This window comes from Neolamprologus brichardi, chromosome 6, assembly GCF_056152115.1.
Source record: "Neolamprologus brichardi isolate AB-2024 chromosome 6, ASM5615211v1, whole genome shotgun sequence".
NCBI classification, from domain to species: domain Eukaryota; kingdom Metazoa; phylum Chordata; class Actinopteri; order Cichliformes; family Cichlidae; genus Neolamprologus; species Neolamprologus brichardi.
In genome coordinates, this window is record NC_142109.1 from 15,284,838 (window position 1) to 15,310,113 (window position 25,276).

The window sequence follows — 25,276 nt, forward strand, 5'->3', positions numbered from 1 at the left end:
CTTTCAAATAAGATTTAATTGATCCTGTGTCAGACAAAAGTATCTTTAAGATTAAACTAGTGATTTCCAGCACACTCCTGTTTCAAGAGAAAAAAAAAAACAAAAAACAAAACACCCTAAATTGTTCCCCTTAGGATATGAACACATGCCACCAACCAACTGAGAAAATATTCACTGCAAGTCCAAGTAACTTAATTAACCACAAACTCAACTCGGATTAGTCAAATTCTAACTTTTATTGAGACAAATTATTCATACTACAGAAAACAGGCTGCTGAATAAGAGTAAGAAGAGGCTACTAAATATGCTGTGCAATGTACATAGTAAGTTCAAGTTAAGAAAATGTAAACAAGAAAAATCTCAAATGACTACAATATGATGCAACATGATAAAATTCCCATTTCAATTCATGCTTGGGGAAAAAAACCCCAAACTGTCAGTATAGCAAATAATTTGGGTGTTTCCCCGCCACTACCACTGTTGGTACATGTTTACTGCCGATTTGACAGCTTTTCACTGACTTGGTTAGGGTATTTGCAGGTACAAAGCAGCATGCCATTCAAAATGAGATGTTTCTCTAGTCATTAAACACACCGTCAAAAAGAGCAAATAAAAATGAAATGATTCCGTAAAGACCACAAGAGTAGCCAGAATGAAGTAACATGTAGACGTTCAGTCATTCTCATGCTGACAATAGATTCAAGCTTGAAGAGTAGAAGCTTAAATGCAACTAAGGCAGTAATAGAGTATTTGTGTGCTAAACTTGCAAAGCTTTAAAAATCATCTTCATATAACCAGAAACTAAGACACCAGTGGCTTACAACCAGCAAACACATACACAAATGTGTCCACAAAATACTGAATACTTAAAACCTTTTATTAGAACGTTTAGACCCAAACGTGGTAACTGTAACAAACATCCATTTCCTCAACTACAGCTAGAGTGGAAGGGCCGTCCCACCTAACACTGTGTGAGAGGAAAACATGCTCCAGACATAAATGAGTGATCTCTGAATCAGAGTGAAGAGGCAACACAAAACACTGAACATCCAACTAAATAAAGACAAAAAAAAAAAAAAGTGGATTCTTTAATGTGAGGCACTTTGTTGTGATTCACTGATGACGATTGGACGGGCAGGGTTGAGTTTGCAGTCGGTGTTTGACTCCGTGTGGGTGGTTGTCTGGTCTCTTTATCCTTTCTAGTAGTTTCCTCCGCATTTAGTGCTTCGGTATCATTACTGAAGACTGAGCCATCGACTGGAACAAAGAAAATATGTTATTACCAAAGTGTGTCACTGACACAGAGTCAAGGAGCCTTTTCTATATTTAGGAAAAGTTGTTATCAACATTGTCTTTAAGAAAGTACTAATTTTTGATCAAAAGTTAGCACTGTCATTAAAGAAAGTTTTGAAGAGAAAACTAAGGAATTTAAGGCACAGTCGGTGCAAAAACACTGGAATACCGAGTGTTTTTCAAAATTTTAATTAATACATGTTTATCATGGTGCAAGTACTGCAAGAGATCCAACATAGCACAATGTGTCCTATTGTCTGAGTGAGCCCCCCCTTTTAGAAAATTTTGTTAATAGGCTCCCCCCCAAAACAGCCATGCACCATCAGGTTTTGTTATTCTTTAAAAATGCTGAGAGAAAAATAAGTGAGATCAAAGTTCACGATAACCAGATATAAAGCAAACAGACCCTCTTTCACAACTTGCGGAATGGAAATGAATCATCATAAAGCTGACGGCTTACTTTCAATGTATTTATTGTCTGAGCCCAGTCCATCTGACTAATCTGGGGTATTGCTGTTAACAGGATACTGCTAGCTTTGTTTGCATTCTCCTTCATCGTCTTCAGCACATTGTCAACACAGACCTAGGACAAGAAGAAAAGAGAAAAATGTACAGCAGCCATTTAAGAGGAATCACTTGCAATAGTGCAAATTTCACTTCCTTTAAAATGTCACAGCCACGCATTTCGAAAATAACCATCTTGGTGTGTATTTTTATTTTGTCTACTTTGAGTGAAGTAAACACTCCTCTGAGAACAATTCTTGAAAGCAGAGCATGATGTAAAGAGAGGCACCATCTTGTAAAATCAGAGCTGTTATTATGAATAGATTATGTATACACTTTAAAAGAACGACGGTGTGAACTCACAGTCACTAAGATGTAACACACATAATGTGGCCTCCTCTTTACTCAAGTCACAATTACACAAAAACGACCAATTTTACTTTTCATGCCTTCGGTGAACAAACCAGTTCAACATAATGGTGAATAAAATCCACTCAGCTGAAAAATGACACCACCCACTCCTCCCGTAAAAGACCAGTGCGGTTAATGTAGATGTCTGCTTTTCTCAAGAAAGATACACTTTCATATTCTACATGCAACAACACACAATTTCTTTTGCAGCTATGCATTACAGGTGTAATTTTTAACAATTTGAAAACAAAAACCAATAATCTTTAGTGTGAAAATACTTTCTGCATTACTAAGGTGGTGTGTGGCTATAATTTACAAGGTTATCGTGAACAGTACTCAGTCCCCCAATGTGGAACCAGTTTAGTGCATTTCCACAAATGACTGGAAGTGATGCTAAAAAGCCGGCATCAGTAGGGCAACAAAAAAATTGCTGAGCTAAGAACCACCAAAACCAGAGTCGTGTGTGTGAGAAATTCACAAATGTCTGGCAAATGGAGCACATGCTTTTCTTCCCTGTAATGCTATCCTTTAAAAATAAATGGATAAAACCTTCAATCTGGCACCAAGGCACAACTGACTGCACCTTCACTGTGCTGGTGGAAAAAAGGTATGTGAATATGATCTTAATAGCACTGGTTTAGTAAAACCATACAAAAAATAAATAAATAAAAAAAATAATAAAATGTGGTGAGGAAAAAAAGTTCAATTAAAAAAAAAAAAAAAAAAAAACTTCTTGAGGTCGTAAAAGAAAACAGATTTTCAAATTAGGAAACAGAATTATGTATAACATTACTTGACATTATTTTTATTTTATTTTTTTTTAAACTGACTCATTTAAATGAAATATCACTTCACTTTATAAAAGAATTTAAACATTCATGTGCGAGTGCAGCAGAAACAGAAAGCTACTGGACAACACGGAGAGCAGTTGATTGTGAAAGTACCGGCTTAAACAAATCAGTCACGTCAGGACCTGTGAGTGAGCCACAGCAGTAGGTGGAAAAACAATATTTTGCTCTTTGCACCTGTACTGGGATTGCTGCGTACATTTTACAACCGTCACCTGTGTTCTGAAATTTAGTGACTCATTACATGGTTCAGTTTCGAGCCTACTGAACCATGTATACGACACTAGCAATCACTTTACTCACGTGGCTAATGCAATACAATGGAGGAACTAAAAATCAAAACGGTGCAATAAGCAGTTATACAACACAAACGTGGAGTTCTCATTCCCATATTTTTGTATAAATGCAGTGAAGTATTAGTTCATAATCCATCATTCTGAAATTCATTCAGCCACAACTACAGTGTACATTACAGTAAGTTGCACAACAGTACTTCCATCCTGTGTACCTCCTGTAACCTTCATTAACCCTTCCCTTGAGTGCTTGTTTTTATGTCACACTCAATGATTAGGTTCATGTTTTTGTGGTATTTGTCAGGATGAAGACAGTGTAGCTGATGACTCAGTGTGACTCAACCTCCTCTGGCAGGGCTTCCACCGGAGGCTGGCAAACAAGCCGACTGGTTGGAGAGGGACGAGGGAGGGGGGGAGGCCAGGAGGTAGTATCAAGCTGCGAGGGAGTGAGGGGGGGGGGGGCGGAAGGATGTGGCGAGCATTCTCTAACAGGAGGGGGAAGAGGTCAGCTGCAGGAACTCGGAAGTAGAGTTGTGAGTTGGGCTGGATCAGTTCTACATAAGCCAGCGCTCGCCCACACACAGTAGATCAACTGCATAATCCAGAGCGCCTGACAGAGGCCAGGTCACTCGGAAGCCATAAGAAGCCACAGATACTTTTGTCTACTTATGGAGCACAGATGTTAAAAACCTCTAACCCATCATTTATAGTGAGAGTGAACAATCTGGTTTAGAAACTCGTTGTGATACAGTAAACTTTAAAACTACAGCCACTACTTAAAATACACTGCTCAAAAAAATGAAAGCAAATTTATTCGATTTCAGTGTGGGGGGAAAAATTAATACTGGACATCTATACTGATACAGACTGGGTAGTGTGGAGGAATGAAAGGATGCCACATAATTTGGAAATGAAAAGTATCGACCTACAGAGAGCTGAATTCAAAAGGCATCCTGAAGATCAAATGAAGCAGCGGACTAGTCCATTTTGCTGATATTTCATTACTGTAATTCACACTGGTACTCAGTTTGTTTGGCCCCCACATGCTTGTACACATGCCCAGCGATGTTGGACCATGCTCCTAATGGGACAATGGATGGTGTCTTGGGGGATCTCCCAGATCACTTGGCTCATGAACAGTCTGAAATGAAACAACTGATGCCTAATGATAGCTAGGGTGACACTCTCTAGCTAATCAGAGACATTCACACCAGTATCCTGCTGGAGGTCACTTTGGAGCTCTGGCAGTTCTTGTCCTGTTCTTCCCTGCACAAATGAGCAGATACTGGTCCTTCTGATGGATTTGACTTTCTACAGCCCTGTTCAGCTCTCCTTGAGCAAACCTTCTGGCAATAGCACGCATCAATGTGCCATCCTGGAGGAGTTGGCCCACCTGTGCAACCTCTTTAGGATCCAGATATCCAGGCCTCATGCTAGCCAAATGCAAAAACAATCAGAAAAGATGAGGAGGTAAAAAAAAAAAAAAAAAAAAAAAAAAATGTCAGTGGCCTTCACCTGTAAAACCATTCCTGTTTTAAGAGTTGTCTCACTGTTGTCCCTCTAGTGCAGCTGTTAATTTCATTAATGCCAAAGCAGCTGAGACTGATAAACAGTGCCCTCTGCTACTTAACTGGCCATATCATTTTTTTTTACTTTAATTGAATCGAATGACTAAAATTAAATGGCTTAAAACTAACCCATTTACTCCAATTACAAAAAGGCAAGACTAATTTTGTTCCCAGACCTGAACACTGCAGACGTGACAACATGTTTCTGTACGAGTTTTTATTGCTTTGGCATCATAAACATATCAGACTTTGTTATCTCAGAGGTAATCAGGGAGGACTGGATATAATTGCACTAAAATTATTTTAGTGCGCAATTTGACGCAAGAAGTGGACGTGCATTTAAATTGTGTTGCACAAAAGCAACTGAGGGAACTCGTGACCTGGCCAAGGCTGACCTCGCACAGCTTGCCAAGATGGCCTTTGAATGAGCTTCTGAAGAGCACCCTGGAGTTAAAAGGTTGTCACTGCTTCTACCTTCCAGCCAGCAGGAAAGTTCCCAGAGCTGATGTTGTGGTTTAAGGCAGTTTTCTATTTGTTGGTAAATTTTGTTTTCCATTGTAAAGAAACAAAACCATGTCTGCACTGCGTAAAAAGATGCTATGATAAGCAATACTTAGCTTGCTAGTGTCTTCTTTGTTTTGTTTTTTTAAATGTATCAACACAAGTCATCAGGGCATGTGCTGGATCAGGCTGAATAGGGTGACTGTCGTTTAGGAGGGTTTGAAAGGTAAACTCCAAAACAGTCTGCTGCGCTTGTTGACATTTAGTCAGTATTATGAATCTACATACTTTGAGGTGCGATTTCTGTGTCCTTTTTTTAAGCTTTGGCATAGGAGAATGATATGCATATTCCTTAACCTCCCAAAAATAAGTGTATTGTTAAGAAATTAATGTTAAAAAGTGATTTATTTATTTTTTCAAAGCCAAAAAACTAACGGAGAACTTCACCTGCAAACTCTGCTGATCACAGCTTAGCAAAGATCAAGTAGGGGAGCCAGTTTGAGGATTGCAGAACAAACAAATGATGATTAGGCTGCAAATAAATGATATGATAAATGCAACCTAATGCCATTAGCTTTATGCTACCCTTTTCTTAAAGTTGTGCAATTATCTTCGGGCCTAATATCAAAAAGCTTACACTTAAAATCAGTCATATTCATTCAGCTCTTAAATAATGCTCTTTAATTTTGTTGCATAAAATTAAAATGTTTAGGTTGGTGTTTGTTGTGCAGTGGGCCAGGGAAGAGGCACGATCCACCGTTAACTGACCCACTTTAACAGGGTATCATCCATTGCCACTGACTCACAAGACAAATAAAAGCTTGAAACATCAAAGTAATAAAAACGACAGTTAGGACCTCTGGCCCGCCACTCACTGCTTCCTCGTGCTCCTTCCAACAGTCGTAGTCTGTTGCCATGGCAATGCTGGCATAGCACAAGCCAGCCTCCTTGGCGAGGACCGCCTCTGGCACGGTGGTCATATTGATGACGTCAGCACCCCACTGGCGGAACATCAGGCTCTCTGCCCGTGAAGAAAACCGAGGCCCCTCGATAGTCAGCATGGTCCCTCGCACATGACATTTGACCCCCAGACTCCGCGCCACCTCCACCAAAACCTGCAGGGAATATCACTATCATTCTGGAATAAATCACTACCCGCTAGGCTGGGTGGCAACTGCTTATCTGTATGCCGTTTCAGTCTACTGCAGATAAGCAGACATTCATTCTAAACACAGACGCTACCCCCATGAAAACACTGTCTCTAAAGGTCCATTATTTTTCTTGACCAGGAGAAGTTTTTCATGTCAATATTGGAAACTATTATGGTTTTATTCAACCTGGTGCATTCTGTGGCCCAAAAACAAAAAACAGTAGGTAACCAGCAATCAGACAGTAAAGCCTTTCCATCAGCACACAGCAGCAGATATCCCACGTTAGTCGAGGTTCCCATTTCTGGAAATGATGCGGGGTTAATATTTGTTAGAATGGTACGTTGGTTCAGTCGAGGGTGCTGCCACAGCAGAGCCCGCAGAGGACAGGACACACAACTCACCACCAAATTACCTGTATTACTTTCCCATCCAACAGGACATCGCTTAGACTTGGTGCTAGAAAGCTGGCAGGTTAAAGACCATTTAATGTCCAGTTTGACTGCATCGGATATTTGTGCTCTCATATGCACCTCAGTCATGTAACGTCTAGAAAAGCATCACAAAAAACCTCCTTTACGTTGTCAGACAAAAAGAGCCACAGTGATGTGCATTTTATGCTATCAATACTTACATTGAATAAAAATAATCACTTTAGGAGAATTTAGTATACAGTGGTCCCTCGTTTATCGCGAGAGTTGCGTTCTAAAAATAACCTGCGATAGGTGAAATCCGCAAAGTAGCCAACTTTATTTTTTACAATTATTATAGATGTTTTAAGGCTGTAAAACCCCTCACTACACACTTTATACACTTTTCTCAGACAGGCATGAACATTCTCACATTTTCTCTCTTGTTTAAACACTCAAAGTTCAAACCTTCGTAGAAAAATAAGTCCAGTATTATAGAATGAAACCAAAGATCAGACCCTATTCTCAGGTTTAGAACATGGGAATAGAGGAGCCGCCAGAGAATTCAACATTAATGAATCAATGGTACGGAAGTAGAGGAAGCAAGGAGAATGAGATGAGTAAAGTTTGACTTATCTGACTGTTTTGTTTCGCTTAATACGCCCTAAAATCCGGTGTGCCTTATGGTACGGAAAATATGGTAACTTCTACCTTCCTTTAGCATGTCCAGAAGTCCAACTTTTTGTGCGATGGTTAGCATCTTCCTCTGCCTTTTGGGTGCTATCACGGGTGCCTTTGACGGTGCAAAACGTTTTGTCGACATTGTTGTGTTTGTTGGGGAGAAAACACACAGTGCAGCACTTCAGAGTCACACTGCTAGCGATCGAAGATTTATGTAAATTTGACAAGCTGAATGCATTCTGTACTGTACAGGAGACACGGCATGAAGGAGATTGACTAAAAATGGTCTACAGCTGATCAGGACTCAGAACACAATGCACTGTAAAAAAAAATAATAAAAATAATAATAATAATCTGCGAAACAGCGAGGCTCTAAAAGGTGAACCGTGTTATAGCAAGGGACCACTGTACTGAGCAAAATTACATGTCAGTTACAAAATAACAAGTTTGACGTAGGACGTGTTTAGATTTATAGACTTACCTCTCTAGTTTTGTTGCAGAAAGGCTCAGCCATGGGGATATGACAAACACCTGGGGGACTGGTGGGCTGACCATCGTAGAGTGTTTGAGACCTCTTGGTTGTCCTACCAAAAAAAAAAAAAAGCAGATTGGGTTTCCATGACAAAAATATAAAAACACTTAAAGATGTAAGATTAATAACTTTGTTTCTGTTTAATTCGTTTATCTGACCTAAAGTTGAGAAAGTATGAAAAGATATGAGGAATAACTGCAGAAATACTGGGAATGGCCATCAAAATCATTCTAGACAACATGTCAACATGAATGAGGTTCAGAAAAGATTCATTTCATAATCATGACTATTTGGCTCATAGAAATCTGCAAATTTTTGTGGCATGACCAGTTTCACAGCAGTCAGGACTAGGGATGGGTACCGGTATCCGGTGGTATGATGGCACCGGTTCTGACATAAACGGTAGTAACCAGACCAAAAAGCAGCGCACATTTCGGTGCTTTTTTTTTCCTGAGATGTCATACACTTTGGATTCCAGCCAATCATTTTACCTTTCCGAGGATAGTAGGCAGGCCCAGGTACGTACGTTCTTTTAGAGCAGAGCTACAGATTAAAAATGCCCAAGGCGAAGCGGTGAAAAGTCTGGCTGTACTTCACAGCAAAAGATGCAAACTCAACAGCCTGCAACGAGGGCTTTAAGGTGATACTGTGCAAAGGAGGTAACACCTCAAATCTGATGAAACACCTGGCGACGGATAGCGTTTTGTTAAAAGCCGAGAAATGCGCCGTATTTGATAGCTTGCTGCGAGACCTCACACCGAGCACATCTACTGTGGGTGGGTTGCCTGTTATCGGACCCGGGGTTAGCATCATCCCCCAAAAACCTGAAGAGGAGAGTCCTGGCCCCTAGCCCTGCCAGTGTAGGAGAAATGATGACTGATGATGATGGCAGCAGCACCCGTTCTTCTCTGGGTCAGTAGCTTAATGTTGTTCGTGTGTAAGCTAACCACGTTATTAAATTAATGCATGTAAGGTGAACTAGCAAACACCGTTGTAGTTACATGTGGCTGTCTTCTTGTTTGATGGCAGATACTCCCTTCACCCTGGCCAAAAAGGCTAAAATGACCAAAGAAAAAGTGGAAAACAGTTAAACATGAGAGGTTTTTTGATAAAGTTTGTGTTTTTTCCATTGATTAAGCACTGCTTCCAGCCAAGAGTGATACCATAAATCCCCTATAGCTGCATAAAAGGCTAACATTGTTTTCTTTTTACAAAAAAAAAAAAAAAAACACAAACCAAAAAACAGCTGAACATGAGAGGTTTTTGGACCAATTTTGTGTTCTCCATTCTTTAAGCACCGGCACCGTTTCAAAAGTACCGGTTTGGTACTGGTATCGGATAAAACCTAAACGATACCCATCCCTAGTCAGGACTATAAACAACAGAATGGAAGAAGCTAGGTCTCAAGCTTCGCTATAACAACCGACCTAAAGTTTTCCCTTCTGCTGAGTCAGTGCTGTTGCAAGAGGCAAAGTGCCAGCCTGTGTCCCCATGGTTCTTCATGGCAATAGGTCAGGATTGCACAAAAGGCTGATTCACTTATCCAAGTGACCTGAAAACATCAGGATTTCTGTGCTCCCATGTAGCCTCTTAGCTTCTTTTGTATAAAGGGACTTCTGTGTGGATGCAGTTTGGACAAAGCCATTTTCTTCACTGTAGAAGAAATTTACTTCATATTACTGATTTACCAAAGTAGCCACTGTTTGCCTTCATGGCCGCTTTGCACTTTTCTTGTACAGCTTGCCAGAAGTGACTGTGCACATTCACATGATTTCCTTTTTAACTGTATTCAAAAGCATTAGCTGCATCATGCTGAGGTTCTGCTGGTATACACCAAACAGACCCATCGGACTACTTTAGTAATCCAAAAGGTGAAAGATTACGTAAGTGAAAGAATTGTGATGATACATTGATGGTGGCTTCCAGCAGTGGTCCTGCAATACACTTGCAATGAAAGATACTGACCAAACAACCAATCAAAAGGTATGCAGCATGAAATGATGCGCTCGTCAATGGGACACCAGCACTTGTTTTTAAAATAAGGAGGGGAATTCCAGCCATGCATCAAATCTGATGATTCACATATCAGCACACACCCCACATTGCTTTGCCTCAGTGTGCTTTGCACCTTAAGAGAAATCTCATACTTGAAAAAACACAAAAACGCATCATGAAATGGAAGACTGAGTTGCCTCGGCTGCAGATCATTGGTTTTGTTTTCAACATGCATGACTAGAGCTAATGTCAGTGCTTCCCAAGATTTAAGTAGACGCATCAATTGTTCAGAGAAGGCTGTGTGACTGTTTTAACTGTTACACAGAATAATAAGGAAAGACATGTTTGGGACAAGGAACACAATGAATAGTGGAGACCTGTATGTTGGTCAAATAAGTCATAATGTTGTTTCTAACAAAATGCAGTTAAGGTGAAATGTTGACATCTGCAAGAGTAGTTTTAGTTGAAGCGGGTGTGATTGTTCTTTGGGCCGTGCTTGTGACATTGCTGGCAATTCATTTCAGATCAACACTTCAATGAACAACAAGTGAATGAACACTTCCATCTCGTTACTACTTCAGCAGGACAATAGCATAAAACACACCTACAGCCTGTGTAAGAACTAAAGGAGGAGAATTAGAGCGCTACACCTGACGGATCACAATAAAGGAGTGCCTAATTGGGATCCTGAGACTTGAGCCTAATTGGACCACAGAATAAATTAAAAAAAAAGCAGGAAAAAAAATGCTGAGCATGAAAAGTCTCTTAAATGCTCCAGGTGATGGCCTTATGAAGCCATTTGAGAAAAGAGTGTGTGCAGAGCTTTTATGATAGCAAAAATCTGACTTTCAAGCTATGCCAAAAACTCGTCCAGCCAAAAGTTCTGATACCCCAGCACAAACAAAGAAATATATGGTGTATACACAGAGGATTGCTGTGAGTTATACATTGCAGAAACCAAAACACCATCAGCTTTTTGAAGAATGAGAGAAAAAAAAAAAAAAAAAGTATGCCTTCTAATACTCATTTTTTAAACTCTGTGCATAAATCCAGATGTGTCATTTAATAGTTGTAATGTCTTTTTATATACACAGCTGACTCATGGCACAGCTTATGTGTTCCTTTTTTTCCCCTTGGGATTACCAAATCCTAAAATAATTATCTTAGAGATCCAAAATATGAATGCCTCTGTCAGAAATCTCTTAAGCTGATGCCCAACCCCATCATAACTCATAACCCTGGCAGTGGAAGAATAAAAATCAGTGTTTGAAAAGAGCTCCAGAAATCTGTGTCTCAGTTTAAAACCATTAAACAATGATGTGCTGGATAAACAAGGAGATGAGTACAATGCACAAGGCTACAAAAATCAAGTTATCATGGTCTGGTGTTTCATTACCATTTTTCACTTCACAATTGCCGTTGTAGAAAATGGCTCACACACCCTGTAATTATCAAAAAGTATAATTACTTCAAAACTATACAAAGAATGTTGTTTGATCCCTTTTGTGAGTTCATCCTCAGGTTCAAACCAAAGTCCCTACTTGAGTCACAGTTTGAACAGTGATAACAATCAGGTTACAAAGCAATTTAACCAGTTACCCTGCATCTGAATATTTCCTGTACAAACAAATCTGAAGTATAAGAATGGATGAAGGGTGTCGGGGCTACCAATCAAACAGGGTGAGGAGCTCAGTCCTTTGGGATAGTTCTGAGTAATGGGCTCCGAACCAATGTTCCGACGTGCGCAATTGCACACTGAGGGCACGGTCTCTGCGCACAGAAAATCTGCGTTGCGCACAAAAAAAAAAATCTAACCTGAATTCAAATTAAAATTAATACTTTAACAATTCTGTTTTGCAGTGTTAGTCAGTGAGTGACTGGCTGCACCTGTATGGGATTAGAACGATGCCGCCTTATCCCATAGTCCAGCCAATAATGCGATTCACATTCGTATATACGCAGCTAATCAACGTCATTGACAGGCTATGACAGCGTCCTTATGTGCCGACACCGGTGTTTTAACTGGCAAAGCGGCGTGGCTGATGTGAAGTGAAGCCACGTTTATGACAACGTGGACAACTATTGGAGATGTGAGCAGGACAGACGGAACAATTGACGGAAAAAGTGTGGACTTTATACCAGTTTTTAAATTGTGTTGATAGGCCACAAAAACCAGAGTTACGATAAAAATATCTGCAATGTTTGGTTTCCTTGCTGAATACTATCGTTGTTTATATTTACTGCGGGAAGAAACGGTAAAAACTGCGTTTTATAAGAAAAAAGGCTTGAAAGCGCTCTCCGCCTGTGAGCAAAAACAAACTCCACCCCCCTCTCCCTTTCCTATTCGTCCAAAAAAGTACCATTCGACCACTCAAAAAAAATGATATGGCAACGTGGCATCTAGTTGTTAAGAAACAGGGGAAGTTTTAGGAGTGACGGCGGTGCTTTGAGATGTGAGAGATTTGAGACGTTTAGCGCAAATCTTGTGTAGTTAGTGTGTAGTGTAGTTTTGTTGTGTGTGTCAGAACAATGAGGCAACTGCTGAATGTTACAGGTGTTACAGCAGTGATACATCTGCTGTTGTCAGGCCTGCAGGTATCAGGCTGTTGTTCTCCTTTATCTCATAGTGGACAGAAATTATTTTTTGGAGAGGCACAAATAATTTGTGTGGCATCAAATTTGATGCAGAACAGCTGATTGTTCTGTAAATAGTTTGAAATGTTTATTTAAAAACGCCTTGGCTGCGTTTAAAAAAAAAATAGCTGCAAAAAACTTTGTTGTTTGCCAAACTGAGTAACTTTTTTTGAAGTAGTAACTATATAATTAATTGCCTAGCATTGGTCATTATATCCTGTATTTTGCAGACAGAGTTACAGGACTCTCTCCCAGACCACAGACTCATAATACAAGTCAGAGCTTTATAAAAAAAAATTAAGTTGTGTTTTCGAAATTGGAGTTAAAGTTATTTTTACTTCCAATAGTGTTAACATACTACACAGGTGAATGACTAGAATTTTTTACATTTTCATTGTAAGTGGGCTAAAGCAGTTAATTAAAAGTAGTCTAACATAAATGCTGTAATTTGAATATTTTAATAAACCATGTAACTTGGATGGATTCGATGCCGGCGTGACCACAGTGCACACGTCTGATGTTGCTCACAGTGGTCCAAGGCACCGCTCAGGGAGTTTGTGTGTTCGCTCAGACACGTGAAAAATTAGAGGGAACATTGCTCCGAACCCATCAAGAGGAACCAGTTGAGACGGTTCAGGAATCTGACTAGGATGTTGCCTGGACGCCTCCTAGATGAGGCATTTAAGGTACTTCCAACTGGAAGGAGGTTCCAGGGACAGCCAGGAACAACTGAAGAGATTCCATCTGTTTATTAGCTCAGAAATGTCCGAATGTCCGATGGATAGAGATGGATGAGGTGGCCAGACGGAGACAGGTCTGGACATTATTGCTTAGACTGACCCTGCAACCCAAACTCGTAAGTGGCCAAAGAAGAACAAAAAAATAAATGAAGCAGTAAAGAGTAATTTTAACTTCTTCAGTCATGACACCGATCTTGTGGCCCATTATTAGGTAATGGTGCTAATGTCGGCCATAATACAACGGTATTATTCATGTGGCTGGGAAAACCTGCAGTTAGTTGAAACCAAAAAAAGTTGTTTGGATCAGTGATGAAACACTTATCGTGCTGAAAACACTGAATCTACATGAACTACATAAACTTTTTTCCTGGATTATTGAGTGTGCATAAAGCAATATAAGATGAGCTGCATCCAAAACCAAAAGAACTTCTTGCAAAGGCTAAACTTAGAACCTGACAGTCCGTAGATGCATTTTAAAAGTACAATTTAGCACAGTGTTAGCCATGATTAGAATCTGACAAAGTAAGCTCTTATAGTGACCATGTGGTTTGCACACAACAAATAAGCAGAGGTGATGGCACGAAGTAAAGCCTTCAGCAGCACAGCATGCTGTCACATGCTGTGGGACAAGTCTGTGCATGTCCCAACAAGCAACTTCCTCATTTCCGATAAACAGATCTTGTTTGTTCTTGATACTAGTAGTTTATCGACTTCAACAAAACAGGCAAACCCACATGCAAACTCGCTCATGTTGAAATTCATAATAGAACACACTGACATAAATTAGGGAAGGCAGACTACAACTTATCTCCATTCAGCTAGATGCATGCCAACTCATGAGTCATAAGGAATCCTTTTTACACCTCTCAATGCACATATTGTGCCATTTAATAAAATCTCTGCTGTCAGCTAACTGAGAGAACAACACTCCCACAAGGTCGTGCTCTTGGTATGCTACAGCAGAAGTATGTGTGTATGCCTTGAGGTCAGAAACAGCTGACAAGCTATTTTTTCCCTCCATGAAACAGAAAGAAATTATCAAGGTTTACCAGCATGTGTGTTTAAGCAAGAATTCGGTCGCGTGCTACAGTTTTAACCACAGCCATACAATACCAGCAATCACTTGCAAGCCATAACCCTTTTATCTACCTCCCCCCCAGTTTGTTTTGTCATATTTGTCATCGTATCGCAATGCTTGTTCTCCCCCTGCTCTTTCCCTTCACCTTAAAAAAAATAAAAAACTGTAGAACATGGCTGCCCCTTCCTCCCCACCATCACCAAGTGCTTCCTAACCAGAGGCTGTTTTCTCTCTCAAGTAGGATTTTTTCCATACAATACAAAATAATGAGCATTAAAGATGAAGCTGCGAATTCTTGTGGATTTTGAGGGATAAAACAATACTAGACACAGTTTTTTTGCCATAAGATATCTAGTGTGTTTTAGAAAGTGGTTTGACACCAAATATCAAAGTGCATATATGAGTGCATTCATTTGCATATGTTTACATCTATAAAATCCTCAAAATACTGGATCTTTATTAGTTTATTAATTGGAGATGATTTCTTTTAGTCAAGTATTTTCGGTGCACGGACAGAGACACTTAAAAAGAGTCATCCTTATGTCAACAAGGTTACTCTGAGTCACACTTTGACTCTGTGGACAAGAAGCAAACTGACAGGTTATAAACCAATTCAACCTGTTCCCTTGAATATTTACTGCACATACCAGTCTGAACACTGATCCTTGGCTTTTTAAAGACAGTCACTTGTCCTGTTACTACCGGTAATTGTTGCACGGATACTAAACGTTCCTTTCAGTCTGTATATGGAAGAACTACCATCCCAAAACCGGATTGTACATTTGCTGCACACAGTGTATTTTTATAGCATTGCGTGATAAAATATTTTAACAAGCTAACTAATCAAGCTATATTATCCTTCTCTTACTAAATGTTATCAAACAGATAAGAGGTAAACCTTGACGTCTTTTTAAATTGAAAGCCAAGTATTTATTAGCCAATTAGGATTGATAAGTTACCAGTCCAGTAGGGCTGCCACAAACGACAAACGATTATTTTTATAGTCGACTAATCAGCGATTATTTTTGCGATTAGTCGACTAATCAGATCATGCGTCCATTGGACGCAAAACGTACAGCTTATTGCACCAGCACGCATCTGCTCTTATATAACTATCATTAGCTTACAGCTTGAAGTGTTTAAGGTATGTGCTAACTAAAAATAAAGACAAGATGATAGTTTATTACATTTTAATGAAATTTGCAGATTGTTTTGGTGAACTTTAATAAACTCCTTGCTATCTAAAATATAACAGGACACCGGAGTATATTCTCGAGCATCTCAACTGATAATCAGTTGTCTGCCTGACGTTTATTCAGCTGTGTAAAAACTATAACTTTAATCTCAGCCTAACCGATTTACTCAGGAACAAATAAAATACTGAAAAAAGACAAACAATAAAATTTTTAAGTTATCTAAGTGACTTATATATCATGTTTAATCTGAGTAGCGAAAGACGGCGGTGGGCTTGAAAACGATTTGCCGGGAGTCCGGTGTTCTCAGCGGCTCTAGTGAGCCTTGAACCCCGGCTCGCTATCGAGCTGGTGGGTAACAGACGTCTCCGAAAATGTTGGAGCACTTTTGAAAATATGTGGTGTCTTGATAAACTGAGTAGATATTTGAGGTTTACACAGCTACATTCTCGCCTGAAAATATGTTAAACATTTATTTTGTGACACAGAAAGAATAATAAGAGTAATATTAAAACTAACTAGCTTCCGCCATTGTTGGAAACTGAGCTGGGCTGCGCTATGAATTCTGGGACACAGCTTCTTCTTCGTCGGGGTTTAACGGCAGCTGACATCCTTGTACATGCAGTGCTGCCATCTTCTGTTTCAGCCTGTTATTACACTCTTAAATCCTACTACTTATTCCTGCGTCTTTTGGGATCTTACAAAGCTTCAAACGACGCGTCGACTATTAAATTAGTCATCGACGATTTTAAAAGTAGACGTAATCGTGACTAGTCGACTAATCGTGGCAGCCCTACAGTCCAGCAGTATTTTTTCCAGCTGTTACCTCTGACGACTAAATAAATGCATTCAAAAGACACATATACACAAGGCAAGCCTTTATGGAAAAAGCTGACTGACCAAATGTGCGATATAATATCTTGCAGTTGCCATTCACCTTGCTCCTAGTAATACGATTACCATCTTGTCTCTGGATGTATCTATTGAGACACTCTGGGGCCATCGTATTTATACATTTAAAAACTAATTTAAGAAAACACAAATGATTAAAACTCTTAAAACTAAGTAGATTATATTTCTTTAAAATGTGACAGTGATGCCACCGAACAGATTTTTAATCCATCATTTTTAAAGATTGGTTATATAAGGATACCACAGGCTGAATTGTAGATCGTGCCGCTTGGGTCCAAACTGTCATACAATATGAAAAATGAGAGAATGTCATGAAATGCATAAATAACTGAGCTGCTGAAGTGGGTACATAGTGCCAAATTAACTTAAAACAATTCAGATTAGCCTTGACCATCTTAGAAATCTTCTTTACATGCTTGTCAAATTTAAGATGTGAATCTAAAATTATTCCTAAAAACTTAAAATCTTTTACCTCCATTATTTCTTCGTTCCCTAACTTGATTTTAAAATAATTAGATGAACTTCGTTTCCTAATAGAAAAACACAAACAGTTTTTGTTTGTTTTTTTAATTCAATACAAGATGATTTTGTTAGATTTACCGTTAAGGTGTCTGCTGCCTCGCCAGGTGACTTAGCTGGTACGTGTATAACTGCATCAAGTTGGCAGTTAGCTTTTGGACAACTGGCAGGCAAATCATTTATAAACAAACTAAATAGCAATGGGCCAAGAAAAGATCCTTGGGGAATACCCAGTCTGTTTTCCAACATGGACGACTTATCTTTATCAACCCTCACACACTGCTCTCTTTTGTGAAGATGGGACTCAAACCAATCAACTGCTTGCTTTGAAAGTCAAATTTTATCAACTTGGAAAGTAGTATGTCATGGCTGACAGTGTCAAAAGCCTTTTTTAGGTCAAGGAACACTGCACCCACAGCATTACCATTATCCTACTATTATTTGATTCTGGATTTAACAGGATGCCAATAAAGAAAAGCCAATATGGGAGAAATACGGTCTCCCTTTCTAGTCCCTGTCAATACTTATTCTGCGGCATTCTTGATCAACTGAAGGCTTTACAGAGAGTTTTTAGGACAACTTGATAATCCTGAGTAATAATAGTAATACCTGTATTTAGATTTAGGAAATTAGAGGTCATCCAGGGCTTCACATCTCTTTAAATGGTGGGTGTAGTATCTTATAATCCAGATACTATAAGACTGCACATTTGTGCTTATCATGAACGTCGGTGAACTCAAACAGGAAATGTCTTTAATAACCGTAATTAGTTTTGTTTAGGCAGTGATGGGGACAGTCACAAACAGTCCATTTGAGAAGCTCCCCAGGTGCTTGTCACTGTGGTCTGCAGCACTACGAGGACAGCTTCTTGTGGTAGACTTTAATGCTTTCTATTGGAAAATTGTAACATTTTGTGCCGTAGGTGGCCACAGCTTAGTGTGGAGACTAGAGACCAAGCCAAAACAGCCAACTTCCTTAATATGTCGTTAGTCATTGTTAAACAAATATGAACTCTTTATTTTAATGTAATCAACTGTCTCTAGGTCAGAAGTTTTAAAATTTTACTATCAAAAGAGCAATTTTTGACAAAACAACCCTCAGCATGGATCTGCAAAACATGTGTACCTTAGAAGGCTGTATACTCATAAGTATAGGTTATTAATAAATAATTAAAATCTTTCCAACATGCTTGCTGTAGTTGCATTTTCATTACAGTGATCCGATATTTTTGTAGCATCAATGTAATTACAGAACTATGTTTTCTTAGTTTTTATAAATTATAAAACGGTGTTGTGAGGGAGAAGAAAAATATTTTTAGGGTTAGGCCAATTACCACCATGATGCCATTTATGTGTTCAAATAAATCAAATTTGAAATAGTCTACTTTAATAAAAACAAACAAAGTGGTCCAATTGCTTTAAAAATGGTAAATAAATACATAAAAGATTTTGAAAAAGACCAGTTTTAAAGGCATCAGCACGAGCACTTGTAAATTCATTAGTTTCCTCAGTGACTTATTTTTGAATTTGGAAGCCATAGCAAGCATGAGTCAATTAAAGCAGTGATACATAGAAATAAAAATATTTAAATATAACAATTGTTTATTTCCATCTTCTTTTTTTTTGCCAAAGCAACAGGCAAAAAACTCAATAGTTGCTACAGAGCCACAGGCTTGAGAATCCTGAACGGGATACTGTGGATGAAATATAGCATGTTATGCACTGAAAATTTGTTTTTATAAAAAAAAAAAAAAAAAAAAAAAAAAAAAAAAAAAAAAAAAAAAAAGGACACTTATCTCTCCCTCCTAACTGCAAGCTCTAAATTGAAGAAAAACAAATTCAAACACCACTCTCACCGTGCTCTAACGTGAACGTTATAATAAAGACGATTGTAAAACTTGTGGCAGACTAGACTAATATTTAACTAGGCTTATCCAGTAACCTGGCCAATGTGTTAATGTGAATACAAGGTAAACATTAGGGGTGCAACGATACACAAAATTCACGGTTTGGTTCGATACTTTGGTGTCACGGTTCGATATTTTTTCGATACAAAAAAAAAAAAAAAAAGTTCATGCCTTTTTAATTTGTCATTTATTAAAATTATAAATATATATTTTAACTCAAAAGTACAGTTTTTAAATTTAATGTTGCTGAAACAAAAAAGTAATAAAAAAAATAAATATATCTGATCGAGAAATCACTCATCTTTGGAAAAGAAAGTTTATTACAGAGAAATGGCTCTTTCCAAACTAAAAGCTATACTATACGCTTCTTCTGGGCTATATTCTCAGCAGCATATTAAACATATCAGGTCCCCATAAGGAGAATCATGTGCTAACGGCTGTCTAAATGACTCGGGTAAAGTTTGTAGCATGCGTGCTTGTTGTTTTTGTCTGCTTCCACTTGTCTTTGCACTAGGATGCTGTCGGAGTAAATGTGCAGTCATAATCGTTGTGTTCCCACTAGTGCGGTCAGCGTTAATCTCGTTGAAATGACATTAACGCCACAACACGGCAAATCTCCGTTAACGAGCTACCACAGATCGCCCCGTGTGTGGGGCTGGACGGCCAACACGTTAACGAGCTAACTGCGCTAACACAGTAGTTCCCACCAATGTAATTGAGCATTGCGTGGCACATCCAACATACTGTTTTACTTTAGTCCATGACGCGCTTACCTTCAGGGTCATACGTCACATGAAAACCAAAATAGTTCCAAATGCCAGGTCTGAATGTGGGTGGGGGAGGTTCAATTTGCCATGTTGCAAGGAGAGCTTAACTTCTGTCTCACTAGCTTGCGCTGCGCTCAGTGAATCTGCGTTCGACTACTCCGCCTAGGCTGCACTGTCCGTACCGAACCGAAAGCACTGTATCGAACGGTTCAATATCGATACGAGTATTGTTGCACCCCTAGTAAACATGGTATTCTGCAACAGAATTCTGCAAGCATGAAGTTAATTTAATAATTAGAAAACCTAATCACAGGGATTACCAGTAGCAGTAATCCCTGCGATATGTGAGAGGATGCACAACAGACTCACAGGATAACCACTAATAATGACTTCTGACAGAGTCAGTCTAGATATAGGAACAAAAGTAAACATTTAGCAAAAACTGGTCTGTCTATATACTCAAAAAAGACAAACCCTGCTAGTTTAGTTCAATCAGTACACAGAAACGATGAATGCGCTGTCACACCATATTAATCTTTTAGACTTCCTTCTTGAGTTATCGCATTCACAAGATTTTCAGAAACTTCACATCTGACCTGGAGCTTGAGGTCACGAGGATTCAAACTCATCTGAGAGTTTTAGTAGATACACCTAGCCATGAAAGAATGCAAGTGTTGGGTTAAGAGTTGATTGAATGTCATGAGTGTGGTGCAGAGCTCCTTTTTCATATTTGAATAGTAGAGGTCTTTGTTTATCTAAGAAACAAAATATATATATATCAGAACTATTTTTCCTATTCTTTTTTTTGCCATCCCTGTACTGAACTGTTGATCAGCTCCACACTCTATACAGGAAGTGTTCATAGGAATTATCACCAGGTTTTTACTCCACCTACAAAAAATAATAATAATTAAAAAAAATAAAACAAAAAAAAATCACCGCCTACACTTAATGCTCTACTTTTCCTGAAAGAAAACCTAGTTTCATGATGTGTCAGAAAACGTATGTCTGAATCTTAACCTACTAATGGACTCAGAACTAACCTGTCAATGAACTGATCTATGATGACAATATCTCCTGGCTGGATCTCCTCCCGGAGAGAGCCACAGGCAGTGGTAGCCAGCAGATGTGTACAGCCTTCTTCTCTCAGGGCCCAAATGTTGGCTCGGTAGTTGACATTGGATGGCATTATGGTGTGTTGTCTCCCGTGCCTATGAATAGCAAAATTCAACATTTAATGTGTGTAATTATAAAAAAAAAAAACAAACACAAACACACACACACACACACACACACACACACACACACACACACACTACATGAAATAACTAGGATGTGCAAATAATACAGTTGTCCACTAGATGGAGAAAAAGGAGAGGAAATTTTCACAATTTGGAAAGAAAAAAAAAAAAAAAAAAAGGGAAACACATTACCTTGCTAGGAGAACACAGTCCACATTTTTTATTTTCCCCAATATCAGGGCATCTGATGGCTGTTTAAAGGAGGACCAGGATAATTTATATATACACACAAACTTCATTGTCAAGGCAGTACAATATTTCACAAGTAAGACAGGGCATAACCCAAGTAAAGTCTAATATTTATACTACTTCACCTGGAGCACGACTTCACAAGATACAACTAACCTTCCCATATGGTGTTTCAACATAGCGCTCAGTTCTGCCCTCCAAGATATCTGGATCATCAAGACCTGAACCCCCGATTATTCCAATCTGAAAGATACGAGAACAGTTCATAACTTCATTCTATAGAATGAATCTCTTGAAACACGTTTTTTTTAAGACTTTTCAAAATAAAAACAAAACCACAAAGCAGCTAATTACATATTTACTATCATACATGCGAAGAATGGAAGTACAGAAGATATATTGGACAAAGGATGTTGAAAGGAAGACCACAGAATGGATGCAGTAAAAAAAAAATTTAAAAAAAAAACGCAAAAGAAAGACGGAGCTGCCAACAATAGTGCCAAATTTGCCATTTATTAAATGATTTAATTTATACTTAACCTTTCACTATATTTTAATAGGAAAAAACTACATCCAACAGCTTATTTCGTGGCTCATTTATGATTTTTTTGTCTAGAAAATGTTTAAATGTAAATAAGTGAAATATTTAAGAATATCACTAACTACATAGTCCAAAACAATCATAGGGTTGACACAACATCCCTCTATCAGTTTCAACCAAAAACTGAATATACTTCACAACTGCTTAGCACACACCAGTACACTGTCATAGCTAGTGCAGCAACTCCTGCAGCATCAATATTATTGTTGCATATTTGGTGGCTGCTCTCTGGTCATAAAGGGATAGACATGGTCATTAAACATTCCATAGTTTTAAGTCATTGTGGCAGTAAGGACAGACTTGACCACATATTCGCTCTTAAACACATGTTTATTCCGGTTGTCGTTTTCCTTAAAACACGCCCGCAGCTTTCCAGCTGCGTCCTACACACAACAACAACCAACTCTTCAGGTCCCGGCACGTTTAATAGGGAGGCGTGATGAGCTGATCAAGCTCCGGTGTGTCTGTCTCCCCCACAGCTGCGCCATGAACCAAGTATGTGACTCACTACCCTATAGGGCAAAACATACTTTGTCGTGACAACCAATAGCGGACAGTTAGATGTACCGCAAGACAAGGAGGAGGGGGAACACCTGTTTCTGCTTGGATCATCTATCCATGGATGAAAAACAAAGATATGAAGAGAAACTCCATATTGTGCCTCGGCAGCTCTAGTTAAAACCTTGAAAGTGGCAATGCCTCTCCCAAAGCTCCAGTTCAGTGACATCTACTTGCAACTTGTAGAGAATTGATCACCTTACACTGCTGCCAGGATCAGTGGTTTCAAAGTATGGACAGCTACAGGCATCTTGATGGGTGTGTCCCAGTAGCTCTGATTTCACTTGAAAACTACGGATACTCATGTAGAGTGTGGGGTTTAAACGATGCTCAGTTAAGTACTAAGCGGGCCAAAGTGTGCCAAGAAAATATCCGTCACATTACACCACCACCACCAGCCTGAATCCATGCTTTTATGTTGTTTACACCACATTCTATCCTATCATCCGAATGCTGGAGCAAAAATCAATACACAGACCAGGCAACGGTTCTCCAGTTCTCTATGGTTCATTTTAGTAAGCTTGTTCCCATCACCTCGAAGTAGATTGGTCTTCTTCCCCTGACCTGTAGCATTAACAAGGCACTTTTTCCCAGAGAAATGCTGCTCACTGGATAATTTCTTTCTCAGACCACTCTCTGTAAACTGTGGAGGAAAATCCCAGTAGACCAGCCTGTGTAGCACCAACACAATGTCACGTTAAAAGTCACTGAAATCCCCCCCCATCTTCCGTATTCTGGTGCTCAGCAGGTCATCTTGAACATCCATCTGCATCCCTATACGCATGGACTTGCTGCCATGTGATTGCTAATTACACATTTGTGTTAATGAGCAGTTGAAAAGCTGCTTGCATAAACACGGCAATCAATTTCATTCCCCACTTCATCTTTCTGATAATAAGTGTAGTTATGCAACGTTTTAACATGTAATGGCTTCTTGTACTGAGCTTTTATGACCTGCACAGTTGTCATTTTTTGATACCCTGCTGACAGCTGTAACAGTACAGCAGCCGCGTGCACTTACTCTGGCCGCGTGCCATACCAACTGTACCTGACATAATCACTCTTTAGCTTCTTTTAACAGTATGACACCTTAACAGAAATCAGTACGTTAGCACCTGAATTTTACCTTATATTATTAAGGCAGGGAGCGTACTTTACAGACTTGTAAAGCTTTGCTAACACGGTGCTAACGGTTAAGGGCTTTTCCTGGCATACATAACGGCGCCCCAGCAGCCTTTAAGTTACATTTTTCATGGATGTTTCTCCTCTGTCAGCGCGTTCAAACACACAGCATTCAATTACTAAAACTTCTAAAACGATATTAAAGTAAATGTTAATACCTTAATAGGTACAGCGGACGCCATAACGACAGTTTTCTTGCTGTTAACAGTAGAGCTAGAAAAATTCAGGCTTTTATACATCCGAAAGGAAGCGGACATCAAATTCCTCTTCCTGTTTGTTTTTTTTTTTTTTTCCAAAATAAAAGCAAAGCAACATTTGATTATTTTTATGTATAAAACATCCCTGTTATAGTAATGTTTGTTCTGGTCATGTTTATATATTTAAATGCACAATTAAAAAGAAAAGAAGTAATGAATTAATCGTATGACAGTATTTAGCAAAACAATTTACATCTATATATGACCACGTCAAACGTCCAGTGCAACATTAAAGAAACAAGTCAGGTATATAATGAAAAATTGGTATGCAAGATTTTGTTCATTGAGTATACAACCATTTAGTAAAAGATTATTTCTTCGCTTAACTTTTGTTTTGGTTTCATATTTACATATCTTATGGTTTACCAACAGTCATGTTGCCGTCCTGTGAAAAACTAAGCACACCCTCACTGTTTCCATACGAATTAAGACAGTAAGTAGCAGCCAGGTATTGCTAATCAAACGCAGTTGATTAGCAAGTAGGCACTCGTCAGCAAGTATGAGCGCCTCTGTTTTTTGGTAGTGTGCTGGTCTGGACCATTCAGGCGTATGTTAAAAAAATCCCAGTCTTCATAGGAGTGAACGTCAGAGGCTACACCCAAGTTCAGAACATGCAGTGCTCAGAGAGATTATTTTAACTTCCTAAGACCTTCCATGGCATGCATTTCTCTTTGATATTTGGGCATACTGGGACCTGGTGAATGTAAAAACAAAGAATTACCTGATTTGATTTGATTTTTTACCTCATTTTTGTTTCTAAGAAAAATGAGAGCCACATATGAGGATATTCGTTTAAAATTTCGATAGAACAGTAGCAGTATAATGTCCTTGTAAGTGAATATCAGGCCCTTGTTGAGCAAAATTGAGCAACAAAGTTCATTAAGAGTAAAATTAGAAAATGGATGAACAAGTATGGTTTGTTTGGAAGGGTTACCAAGAAAAAGCTTCTTCTCTCTAAACCAAACTTTTTAGCATAGTTTAGGTTTGCAACTTTAAAAAACACAACTTCTGAAACAATGTTCTTTGGACAGATGAGACCAAAGGGGAGATGTCTGACCATAATAATGTACAGTGACCTGTGTCGTGAAACAAACATGGCATATGAGCACAAGCACCTCATACCAAGTGTCAGTGGGGTGATGTAGGGGGTAATGATTTGGGCTTGTTCTGCAGCCACAGGACCTGGGCGCCTTCAAGGCGCCGCCTTGTAGTCATTGAGTTGAGCATGAACTCCTCTGTTTACCAAAGTATTCTC

The 25,276-nt window shown here is 39.0% G+C and overlaps 1 protein-coding gene across 1 annotated transcript; it reads right to left on the reverse strand.

Annotated features, from left to right (window-relative positions):
* Positions 1-216: 216 nt before the first annotated feature.
* On the reverse strand, positions 217-24,021 carry mtap (methylthioadenosine phosphorylase). The gene is made up of 8 exons (XM_087841734.1): positions 23,923-24,021; positions 21,580-21,666; positions 21,367-21,425; positions 20,977-21,144; positions 8,139-8,241; positions 6,294-6,533; positions 1,754-1,876; positions 217-1,257 (listed from the first exon to the last, which is right to left on the reverse strand). Exons 1-8 carry the CDS (start codon positions 24,019-24,021, stop codon positions 1,219-1,221), a joined length of 918 nt encoding a protein of 305 aa, XP_087697860.1. The 3' UTR covers positions 217-1,218.
* Between the last annotated feature and the right edge of the window lie 1,255 nt (positions 24,022-25,276).

Coding starts and splice junctions, on each gene's coding strand:
- mtap (XM_087841734.1), bottom strand. CDS start 24,021: ATGTCCGCTTCCTTTCGGATGTATAAAAGCCTGAATTTTTCTAGCTCT. Junction 21,667..23,922: donor CGTCCGCTGTACCTATTAAG/GTATTAACATTT, acceptor CGTATCTTTCAG/ATTGGAATAATCGGGGGTTC. Junction 8,242..20,976: donor ATAGATCAGTTCATTGACAG/GTTAGTTCTGAG, acceptor TTTTTTTGGTAG/GACAACCAAGAGGTCTCAAA.